At 39.7% G+C, this 12,670-nt stretch overlaps 1 protein-coding gene across 1 annotated transcript in view; it reads right to left on the bottom strand.

Annotated features, from left to right (window-relative positions):
- DNAAF8 (dynein axonemal assembly factor 8) overlaps positions 1-12,670 on the bottom strand; it is a 95,725-nt gene that overhangs the window by 18,329 nt on the left and 64,726 nt on the right. Inside the window, exons 22-26 of the mRNA XM_056337860.1 lie at positions 11,653-11,979; positions 9,961-10,023; positions 8,305-8,358; positions 6,066-6,235; positions 372-567 (exon numbers count right to left, since the gene is read on the bottom strand). Of these exons, the coding sequence (XP_056193835.1) occupies positions 372-567; positions 6,066-6,235; positions 8,305-8,358; positions 9,961-10,023; positions 11,653-11,979 (810 nt within the window). The remainder of the gene's footprint in view (positions 1-371; positions 568-6,065; positions 6,236-8,304; positions 8,359-9,960; positions 10,024-11,652; positions 11,980-12,670) is intronic.

The raw sequence follows: 12,670 nt of genomic DNA, 5'->3' as shown, positions 1-12,670 counted from the left end.
GGGGACACACAAGCAGATAGAAGACAGATGGGTTCTTGGGGATAATTACAAAATAACCAAGCTAAAAGTACAAAATGACCAAGCAGTGAAGAAATCAAAGGAAATCTGCTCTGATGGGAGACAGATCTAGGACTGTTCTGCGAAGAAACATTTTTTAATATACCTTCTTGGAGAATATTTCATAGCTTAAGACATACCCAGCTCATCCACCAAGAAAACAATGAAAGCTTTCCAGGGAATAACAGTCTCTATTACTTGCCAAGGCTAGACCTGTATTGACAATGCAGCAGGTAACAGTACATAATATATTTTTTCCTTTGGAATACCCGAGCCTTTGGATCTTTTTTTTTTTTTTTTTTACAAAAACCTACCATAAAATCCATTTTGGACTATGCTGATGCCATATTGAGCCCTCCAGAGGAACGGATCTAGCGCTTGGGCTAGTTTAGGATCCTCTGGTCCCAGTAAATCTATCAGCTTCTTCACAGCATTTGGTCTCTGAAGACACAGCACAAGAGCAGTGCCTGATGTAAGGTAGGTACAATGATCTTCTAAAACAGCAAGATCCTGAAAAGAAATAACAGAGATGGAATGGGTTATAATGAACAGTGTTGGTGAGCACTGGGTACAGCCCGGCTTTCCTTTGGCTAGACTCTTCCCTGTTTGAAGCAAGCAGATCTGCCATTACTTTTTCCTTTCTCTCCTCTTTGTAATATACGTGCTAGTAGTCTCTGCAGGCAGAGCTTCTAGATTATATACACCATGGCCACCAAGTCAGTGTTTGTTGTGACATCCACCAGATAATAGGAGGTCTAGTTCCCACCCTGAGTCCACATAGAGCTAAAGAAAAAGTTAAGCACTGAGCTTAAGCCATAAGACCTTGTGGTTTTAGTCCCTGTGGTCATAGATCAGCCAATGTACAGCCAACGTACAAACAACTTTACCAGTAATTGCCTAAATCTTGTAGTAAGAAAGGGAACAAACTTCTCTTTCTAAAAGTCTTGTGCCGTGACTTGTTCTGCATATCTGTACATGCTAGGTACTGGAGGTGGAGTTCATTTTCAGTGTTTAAGGACAAAAACAAATTGCTACTCTACAGTTTAGCTGTCTACTGCTGAACCTTTGATTTATGCAATATGCTTTTCACTCTACCTTCAGTGGGACACAGGGATAGGGTGGAAGCCAACCGACATTAACAATATCAACAGGGTCATAAATGCCTTGGGATAAGGACCCACATTTAATTCTTCTGCTGATACAAAATGATGGATTACAAATACCAGAACTTTTCTTTTTGAATTTACAGAAGGAAGGACCCCCACATACCCCCTGCTGCTACAGCCCAGCTTCTCCCAGAGGGTGATAGAAACTTCATATATTAGTAAGGATCAGGACTACAGAAATAGTGATCTTAAAACAAGGAGGGCTCAGAACATGGCACTAGATAGGGGCTGAAAGAAAACAGTTCACCCTCCTGACTTCGCCACTGATGCATTGTGCTCCATGACAAATTTTTCTTCCTTTGTTTCTTTTCCAAGTGTGGTCAGTTCAGCCTGCAACTACCCCTGAGCAGAGATGTTCCTCTTGTAGCTGTGCAGGTCAAACACCCCAGCATCTTTAAGATAACTTAGGAAGAGTGGTAAGAATAACTAGCAACCAGTGCAGCAGTGAGAAGAGTCCAATGTGTAGGCTGGAGACAGACATAATGATTGAGAAGCGTGGGGAGAGGTAGCAAGTACCTGGGGCAGAAGGCTACCAAGAGGCAGCAGAGCACTCACAGCTTTGCTGACTGTTTTAATTAAGCAAAAACCTTGAACAACCAGGCTTGTTGCAGATGTCTCCAATGAGCATGAATGAGGTCAGGGTGCCCACAGCAGCTGTAGGCTGCCTCCTCCTTAATAAAGTGGTAGTAGCACCCAGCTCTGTTTCCCTGCCCTCCACAGTGTGGCAACGCCTGTGCTACAGAGAAGCTCCATGCCAATGCTGTGTGTTCTGTACAGCTTACAAACAGCAGCATTTTCAGCTCACTGGCTGAACCAACCCCTGGTTATTTACTTTTTTCCAATTTCTGAGAAAATGAAAACAAGGGGAAAAAACACAATTTGATTCAGCTGAATCGCATCATTCAGACCCCTAAAGGTTTTAATGCCTCTGTTTTTTAATCTTCTAAAAGAACCAGAGTATGGCAATTCTCTAGATAAAACATGTCAAAAAATAAATCCTATAATTTAATTTAAAAATATGGAGATAAAATACTTCAAGGCCCCTTCTGCTTTTCTATCATTATGAAACCATTCACTAACTTTGACTCAAATCTTCTCTCGCTTGCAGTCCTCCTAAACTGCATTTCTGAGAAGTAGGCTATAAACTGAAAATCACAGGCTCAATCCTGATATTCTCCCCTGTATCTGAAAATGCAAAATGATCCATGAAAAAGCCTCACTATTCTTAAATTGTTTAGTTATGTAAGGTATTTGATACAGGTGGTGATATTTGTCAGTCCTCCCACCCCATAGAAATACAGGGCAAAGGAAACCTCAGGACATCAGTCACATCGCGTGGCTGCACATGTGAAACGTACAGGAAAGCTTCACAGGCTCTCCTGTGATACGAGCACTCTGTTTAGATGAGGATGAAGTGTTTTAGCATGTCATAGTATACTGCAAAATTTTTACATTCATTCAGTTCTGTATAATACAAAATAAACCTTTTTTGCTTGAAAACTTTTCTTAGTTTAAATAATATGTATATAATCCACTTTTCTAGGGCCTTCTCTTTGGGAGATGAAAAACAGCGATGATTATTTCATGACAATGTTCAAAAGGACTGGATATAACATATTTTAAAAATATGTATATAATCCACTTCTCTAGGGCCTTCTGTTTGGGAGATGAAAAACAGCGATGATTACTTAATGACAATGTTCAAAAGGACTGGATATAATATGTCATCCATGTCAGAAACACCTGCGAAAGAATATGTTCAAAGGCATAGTTTCTGTTAAAGACCAAAATAAATAAAATTATTTTGCTCCAGGGCTTCTAAACAGTGCTTTTAGATCTACATAACAAAACTGTTTTGCCTATTTCCTGCCTTTCAGTTGTTCTCCAGCAAAAGCACAGACTTTGGGTTAAAGATGGCATTGTTTCTAATTGCTACTGACAGTGTCAGTGAGTCAAGGTGACTTCTTTTCCTTCTGATAGATCCTCACATCCGCTATAGACTCTGCCAGCCAAATGATGCCTTTATTTACATCCTGTCTCTGCACCGTCTTCAAACCATGTCCTTGCTGATACCCGAGCAGCTGCGATGAGATTGCACATGTGCAGCTGACTTGATTTCAGTGAGCAATTTTGTTGATGCACACAGAGAGGAAGTTCCAGCTGTGCGCTAGCTCTGGAGGAGTAACGGGATTAAAAAGCAGCAAAATTGTCCTTCTGCCTCTACCGTTAGAATCACAAGATAGGACTGGAGGGAATCCATGAAGTTATTGAGTCCAGTGACCTGCTACTGCAAGCAATCATATCAGGTAATCCCCAACAGAATGATCAGGTCCCACTGTAAAATCAAGCTTTCTAGCTAGCAGCCAGAACTGCAGATCTCTGCAGCACTGGATCTGCTGGAGAAGTGCAGAAAGGAGATGCAGGCTCCATGGGCAGAACTCCTGCTGGGAGCAGTCGCTTCTCACAGTCTGAACACAGTCAGGTCATGCCAAGAGCTGAGAAGACAATGTTAGCTCTATTTACCTGGTTATTTTTTTAAAAATTATTATTAAACTTCAGATAAAAACTATTATTATGGCTCCTGTGATTAGATAACCTCAGCAAACAGCAGCCCAATTCATTATTTACTGTATGCCAAAGGCCACACGCTACTTAGAAGCTGAATGTCAGTATTTAAGTTGGAAAAAAATCAATCATGGATCTGAGGTCATGTTGCTGAGGATATTTGTCAACATGCATGTGAATAATACATTAGAAAGAGAAAGGAGATGCTAAGTAATCTTGCTACCAGTGAATAAAACTCATATCTGCTATCAAGTACTATGTACACAAAACAAACTGGCACATCGCAGAGCGCATGGGAGATATCTGGAAAAGGATTTTGGATCAGGCTCCAGGTGAGGAAATAAAAAGTCCTGGACAGAATTTCAAGGAGGGTCAGACACATCGGCTCCATGTTCTTCAACAGGAGATGCTAAATTTCATCAATTTACCTCCATATTAAGAGCCTTGTTTTAAAAACAGCATTGTATCCCATTGTCCCCTAAACTGAGAAACAGATCCACAATGAATATCCCTCCAATTCAAATGCTTTATATGAAATTCAGCTGTGAAAAATAGTTCTGCCCCTACCAGCTGCCATTGTAACACTTACAAGCCAGATTTTCAAAATAACTCAATCCTTGAAGCATGCTGAAGATTTCTGTAAATCTACCTACTTATCTTGGGAGCTCAGCCTTTTTCAGCCCTCATGAATGAAAGACTTACAGATGTGTTCTAAAAATGAGAAGAAGCCCCTCTATAGCAGAAAGCATTTCCTTCTGTCCATTCCCCCCTTGCCAAAGGCAGTCTATTATCTCTGCTTTCTCACTTTTAAAACCTGGGTTTTTTTCTATCAACAAAAACCCAACAGCCTGTAATTTTTAAACTCATTAGTCACCAGCTTTTCAAGGAAACTAAATCAATGCTCCACAGCTGCTCTAGTGTGTTAGAGAACTCTAAAACCAAGAGAAAATTTTTATGAAAATACCTCTCTTCAAATTTACCCCACATATATCTACCTTTCTTCCCAAGGTAGATATTTGGACTTTTAAAAATGTTTTTTGTTTTAGATAACCAACCAAGTATTTCTGTATTTAGCTGTATGATTACAAACTCTATTGGAAAGCACTTCCCCATCAACTCTAATTGCTACTATATCCCTCCTGCCAGTAGTCTGTAAATATTTAAAAATCAGGTGTTTGTGCTCCATCGCTATGCTATCATGAAGAAGGTATTAATTTTTCCTGACTGATGGTTATGTTAGAGCACTGTCCTGGCATGTTCCAATCTTCTTCTGAAGACTCTACATATTAATATAGAGAAGACTCTATATTAAGAATTTCTATGACAGTGCTGTAAGACTTCCCAACTTAATCCAAGAGCAGTATCAATTATAAAGGATTGCGTTTTGTAAAAGCTAATTGGTTAAATGTCTTCATGAAAGCAATCAATTAACAAGAATTTTGGGGTTTTTTCAAGGAAACTAAAATAAAAGAACAAACAACCTAACTCCTCTAAAATGCCCAGCTTTCAGTTTCCTGGCTTTCACAATACCTTTACACTCCTATTGGGATATTTCAGGTTGAGAAAAAAAAATTCTAATGCTATAAAAAACCAGAAACATTAATCTGTCTTTACCTAAGAAAACCCCTTAATACCCCAAGATTACTAAAGACCCCCTCTTTATTGCCTAGTAGGTATTAGAAATGACAGTAACTCAATTTTCTCCTTTTGCAGGTCATTTTTACAGACTTTTGAACACACGCTCCTGGAGCAGAGGTTCAGCTGTATGTGTAATGCAATACAAGGTAACAGGGCTCCAGAGGTATATATTCTTTGACAGTGCAATGAACGTTTCCCAGCTCCCAGGTTTAAACACATGGAAGGAAAACCAGGCACACGTGCAGGGAGCATGGTATGCTCCTTAGATGTACCCTACCTGGAATGACCTTGGGGAAGAAAGACAGGACACCTGTTTTGCAGTTAAAGAGTCAGCACTGTAAACCAGCAACTAAAGATTCCTGGGAGGTCTGTATTGCCCATATCCTGCAGACTTTTTTTTAGAGAAACCAGGTCTGCTTCTTTATGGCATGTGATAAAAGAAACCCTCAGCATGTCAGCTTTCTTTGTGCCTGATAGGGCTATAGAGCTGATTGTTCTATACAGCTCACTTCCAACAACTACTCAGAAATCCCGGATAGGAATTTTTGTTTTTTTTCAGGAATGGATTACCCACTGGCTAACATATTTCCCCATTCTAAACAGAAGCGTAGCCACAGATCTGTCAGTTTCTTAACACACCTGTTTGACTTCAGCAGAAAGGAGTTTTAAGGCAACGTCTGGTTCCAGGTTTATGTGTTTCATTCCAACCACACTAAATTTTTCTAGGTCTAGTTTTCGGAGGATCCTTGCAAGACTATGGCTCCATGCACCAGGTTTGATCAGCAGCACTGTGCAAAGAATCTGGCCTCCTGTAACAAAGCACACTAGTGAAACCCAAAGCCACTCCTAAAAACAGAGGTAAAACATACAGCAATATTTGTTAACTAGCCTGGACAGACATCTGTAGAAGAGGGTTATCTAAAAGCTGGCATCAAGTCCATACAAATTGGAACAAAACAAGTCCATAAAAACCCTGTGCATATAGGATTTGGGGGGGTTTTGTTTGCTTTGTTTGATTTGTAGTTTAAAAATGTATCTAAAACAGCCAGGCTTGTAGATTAATTTTTTTTCAGGGAATCTTCTTTGAGTCCAAAAAGTTTTTGGCAGGTCTATAGGATACAACTCTAATCATTTATATTATATATGAATGTTTCAAGAGGGATAAAATATTCCCTTTGACATTTTTCATGTGAACTGTAGCGATTATGTGATATAATCCTTAAGGCATCCATTAAATCCTTATTCCTCACAGTTTATCTCTCAGTGTTCTGTATCTTAGAGCTATGTTTCAGAGAGGCATTAACAAGTATGACAGGTGCCAATTAATGTTATAAACCTATTATAAATAGAGTTGTGTTTACTAGAATTGAAATTTCAGCAAAAACTTTTTGCTTCTGACAAAGCTGTCCCAGCAGAGCTGCCAGCTAGGTGCAGCATTCAGTGTGCTACGAGAAAAAGAAAACAAAATGGACCAAGCTAGTTTTGCTGTCTGATGATGCAAAATGTATTATAAGCAGAAAAGACATAAATTTCACTTTCAAATGACAGCATCTACAAATTTTTAGTTTTGCTAATCTAAACTACCTTATTACTAGGAACATACTTAAGATTTTATCCTAACAACAAAAAAAAAAGATTTATTGGCAACTGCAGGGTCAGAACCGGTCAGCTAGGACCCATTAACTGCTGGTGCCTAACCATGTTGATTAGCATGAAGCATGAGTTAACAGTACCGCAGGCTGCTAAAATTGATCCATGATTATCTGCTTGTGTACATAAAATGTCATTTTATGTTTCCTGTACATCCCACTACTAATTAGACAGATGTCGATGCAACCAAGCGTCAACAACGCTACATATGATTTAACATATACTGTTATTTTCAAATGGCAAGCAGCATTCATTGTTGCTGATTTACGACAGAGAACTATGGGATCAAAAATAAAAGTGCAAGATTACTGCCCCTTGACTTGATATGGAAACTTAACCCTCATCGTGCAGAGAGCCCTCCTATTAAAGATCTGCTACCTTCTTCACATCATTCTTGAACAGAAAGGTTTAAATGCCATAGCAACAGCCTGCAAGTGCAGAAGAAGCCGCTTGGATCCACTCAGCTGCTCGCACAGAGAACAGCAACCTCGATTGTATACTGTTACATAAGCGTTCATTGTCCTCCAGATGTTTTACTCACCATCTGCTATGTTTCTGGGCAAACTTTCTCATTCTTGTGGTATGCGAATATTTATTTACTTTAGACATTTCAGGAGGGATTTGTCTTATGTCACTTTGCCGTCTTGGTTTGGTCAAAGACAAGTATTGAAAACAGGTGGGACACCTTGCCACCTAGAGTTGAATGGTCTTCTCTCCTCTGTGATTATATGTGACAACAGTTAGAGAAAACACCACTTTCTATCAATGGAAGAGTCTCTATTGATCATGAATCACCAGAGGCACCTGTTTGGTAGCCCTCAAACATGCCTGATTTCCATCTCCAGTTCCAGCTGTTTAGTGACCTTTCCAGTTTTGCCCGAATTGCCTGCTGTCTGTTATGTTTTTCTGGTTTGTAATTTTTGATCCATTCCTCATGGCCAATGTTTTTTTCCCCTTTGATTTCATATTGTAGCTGTGAAAAATACTGTTTATTTTATATGCTATTTGTATACAATACTTCAGATGTGTGTGTGGCTTAAAATAAGTGTAAACTCAAGAGAAGCAAGTATCAGATTTCCTGGCACACTTAGAAAAGAGAGTGTCTATCACTACCTGTATTCAAGCCTAAGGAAAAAGTAGGTATAACCCTTTTGCTTGGTTTTGGCTGGTAATTCTAGACGAGTTAGTTCCTTACCAAACCATATTGTTCCATTTGCTCTTCTCTCACCTGTTTGCAAGTAGGTAAACAGTGATTCTGCATGACATCTCTGGCTCTCTCCCACTAAATAAGAAAAGGAGATAGATTTAAGTGGTATGCATGTTCTGGGAAAATAATTTGAGAATACTGCCATCATCTCTACACAATGCAGCCAACATTGCTATGACATACTGTTAATTTACCGGGACAAGCATGGCTTGATTGCAGATGTACTGGGGACACCCTGGGAGGTGTCGTACTTACCACTTCTCCAGTAAGCCCACTAGCAGATGCTGAAAAGGACTGCAAGTTCTAGATCACATTGATTCTTGGTTACCTTTTCTGTGTATTTCAAGGAGTGGCTAACAGTGGTTTTAAGCTACCTTCATGCTCCCAGTATTTCACAGTCAAATTAGAAGCTGCCTCATTTCCAGTGTAAGTCCCAGAAGCTCAGGCGTTTTGTTTAATTCTCTTGTGCCCTTGGAAGCAAAGGGTTCTGTACTCTGACTACACATCTACTAAGCCCAAATCTGTTGTTCAGTCCTTTGCTCAGCTCTGCTGATAAAACCTCACTGACATTCCCCAAGCAACAAGGAATGGTCACATCAGTGGTTCTTCAAAAGAGCAAACGAGTATAAAAGGAGTCTGGTGAGTCAGAACTTATGATGAAAGCCTATGTAAAAACACTTCCTTCAGTCTAATGTAAAACCTGCAAGAGGTGAGGAAAATTTAAGGCACTTCAAGGCATATGTGAATTGAGAAGTTATCTAGGACTGGGGCACAATGAGGAGAAGCTTGCATCAGATTGATAAAGGACTTCCTTTTCCAGTGAGATTGGTAAGTTTAACCAGTGTGACATGCAAGGTAGATAACACAAAACTAAAATCTGTTCATCAAAACAAAATTAACTTTCTTTTGTATTTATTACTGTCTGGAACTCATGTATTTCTATTTCCCAGGGCAAAGTATCTGGGAAGTATCTAGCCAAAGTGTTCTTTTCTTTCAGTGAAACCTTTTTCTCTTTCCATGTCTGTCTGTTATTTCACTGGAATAGTAAGAGTACATACAGAAGGCGGAACCAGCTCCAAGGTCCTTGCCTCCTAACTTTTTAGCTCACATCCTCACAGTACCAATTGTTTCTTTTTAGTATTGGGGTTATTTGAAAGAGTTTCTAGAATCTGTGAATTCTGTGGTGACTTGGGTGGCACTGTAATGCAAGGCACAGAGCCCCTGTCTGAGATTGGGAAATGTGCGTTCTGCTCTGATTTCTGTCACTCTCTTGTTGACAATGGTGATCAACACATTTCACCTCCAATCACCCCTCTGTAAAACAATAATGAAACTAATCTTTTTTGAGATCTACATCTGAAAAGGGCTATTAAAGAGCTGGCATTAATTACTCTTCTAGCCTATATTCCACACCAGCCCTAAATAGGTCATCCAGGCATGCACAGAACTGTGTAGAAGAAAGGTGATCCGGCAATGCCACCACCTTCCTCCAGTACCAAGTGGACCCATCTGGCCTTTTCTTTCTAATTGCCTGGGATTACAATGTCTAACAAAACTAATCTCATTTTAATGACTCTGGCAGAGGACACAGAGTTACAGTTTTCTTCAGTCTATTTTAAGAGTATAAATTATTTGTTTTTATCCAAGAGGCAACTGGTACATAACTTCTGGTCTTACCTTCAGTCCTGGACCTCTTGCCAGGTGGGGGCAGGTATTTCATAGCAGGGCGGTGTTCTGCATCTGTGAAAGGAAGGAGATGTATTGGATTCACAGGTGGGGGACCTTCACTGTTTGCGGGGTGACCAAGGTAATTTTATTTAGCAGGGGCAACAGCAGATGTTTGACCAGCTGTAAAATATTGAAGAGCTGTTCTCTGCACAAAGACTTCTCCCCTTACTTCCACAACAACAAAAACAGGAGGAAAAAAAATGTAATGACCTTATAAAAGGGATAGTGCAGGATGCTGAAGTCATGCTTCAGCTATGCTTCTTTGACCTTGACAATGGCTTTGGTGCAAAAGGCTGGAACTGTGATTACAACCTCCCTCAATAAACTGATCTCACAGTTCTGCTTTCCTCTTATCCTTCCTTTAACTGCCATGATAACTTTAACGAAGGGCTGCAATGCACGAATTCTTAAGAGTTTTATACACTAATTTGGGATGTCTGATGCCTTCTTTTTTGAAGGTCTCCTTCTTGCTCTCCATACTCACATAAAACATCCACATAATTCACTGCCAAATCTAACTTTCTGTGAGATTAAAATGAATATCTCTTTCCAGACAACATTACACTTTCTTCTTTCTATTCAGTAAAGTCAATTTGTTACACCGCACTATACAAGCACTGTGTTTGATGTAAGCTTCTAAGTTTGTGTTGACAACAAAGTATCTTTCTTCACCATGAAAAGATAGGAGAAGAGCTATAAATTACAAAGCATGAATGCACTTATGGAACTGTGTCACTCCCTCCTCAGTTGATACCTGGTGTTACCAACAACCTTGATTTCTCTCTGTTTCTGAATAATCATAAATCGTCAGGTTCAGAACCGTTTATCTTTAGCTGTGAGGAGTCAGGCATCCCCAAGAATAGAGGTGATACGCCAATATATTTCACATTAGAAGAGAATAGTGGGAGCTCATACTGTGCTGCTCCAAAGCAATTGATATCAATAACACCATAGTCTGCACAGTGACTTGGTTTAAAGAGGCATGACTATACATTTCTTATTACAGGAGGAAACTAGCAAGTTTACTATGCTAAAAAATCAATGCTAGCATATGTCACTGTAGTCTGAGAAGCTTTAGACAACAAAGGTCTCTGTTCCTCATGAAATGTTCATTCTCTTTCAGGACAAAAAGAAATTCCCAAGAAATCTGCTTTCCTCAGCTCTTGCAGATTACCAATACCCCAGTACCTTCGTCTCCCCAAGTACAAGGTAAGGCTGGCAGCATCTAGCCTCAAGAAGTTAGGCACCACAATTAGGTGACCACATTTAAGTGGGATAGATTTTGGCCTCCGGTTCTCAGTCTCTCCTACATAGAGGCAAAATGCATCGTATTACTCTCTAGTCCTGCCAACTGCTGTAATGCCTATTTAGTATTTATGGAGTACCTTGGTATCTTCAGAAAGGCCACTAGGCCATGTATAGCACATTAATTTAATAGGCCAACTTGTACATGACATCAACTGGCTCCTGCTGATTTCATATCCTTCATCGTTATTCAGCCAAGCCCAAATTTAACCCCAAATTATTAAGTTTTTATGTGCCTGAGAAAAACCCGTAACACTAGATTCCTTTGTCGAGGTTCAATAAATTCCAAAACACCTTTTATCTGAGGACATTATAAACAGCAAAAGCATGTCTTACCAGTTACAAAATCCGCCTCAGTGAAGAAGAGGATGGCTTGCCTGAATGTCACCTCTGGGGTCAAGGCCATTACTAGCTGTAGAAGACTGCCACTTTCACTTAGCTTCTCTCTGCATTGTGTTAATCTCTTCAACGTATCTGCAAGAACTTTGAAGGCATTGATCCGCCGTAATGCACACACAAGGACTGGGTTTGACATTAGTGTATCAAGGCTTCTTTGCCAGCAAATATCTCCAACCTCAAAAGGGGTTATTTCTTTGGCCTGACATCGAGTGAGATGGGGCAACCACTTGAGACCTATGAGCTCAAATCCTGATTCGGGTTCTTCTGCAAGTCAAGAGAAATCTGTTTAGCACCAGCTGGCAGCATGTGTTTCACATAAGCTGTGTTCTTTTGGAGACAAGTGTTCTAAATTCACATTGATTTTTTTTACTAGACAATAAGTTCCAAAGCTGCTTTGACTTTGCCCCCTGTTGCATCCAAAATGGACTGTAATGCAGATATAGAAATATACTGAGAAAAACCACAATATACAAATGCTAGGAAATCACATTACAGTGAAAACAAAAAATGGGCTATCTGGGAAATCAACAGGGCACCACAGAGAATAAGTGCCATGACTTGATTAGAGAACACAGCTAATGGAGAAGAGCTGAAAGAGAAACACTGAGAATACACCGATAACAATGTGGTTTGACACAGTATAATCCATAATTATAGACCCTTTACCACCTCTCATAACATTCAATTTCAAGCTATATTCATTATAGTAATAAGGTACATTTAATGCTGAGTTGTCTCTAAAGTAGTTTAAATATTGTTGTGTTTGTAAAGGAGTCTTACTTCCAACATAGCAAGATATTTAGTAGCTCAATCCATGAGTGCATGTTGCTGGAAGTTTGTCAGATACAACCTCCTCATTGCTTATTATGACACAAAACTTACTCTGCAGTATTGTTTCAGGAGATTAGGGTACAACATAGTATAAAAGACATTGTGCCAGACTTCTGCCCTTTAT

The sequence above is a fragment of the Falco biarmicus genome, chromosome 4, assembly GCF_023638135.1.
Source record: "Falco biarmicus isolate bFalBia1 chromosome 4, bFalBia1.pri, whole genome shotgun sequence".
NCBI lineage: Eukaryota > Metazoa > Chordata > Aves > Falconiformes > Falconidae > Falco > Falco biarmicus.
This window is presented reverse-complemented; position numbering and strand designations above follow the sequence as displayed.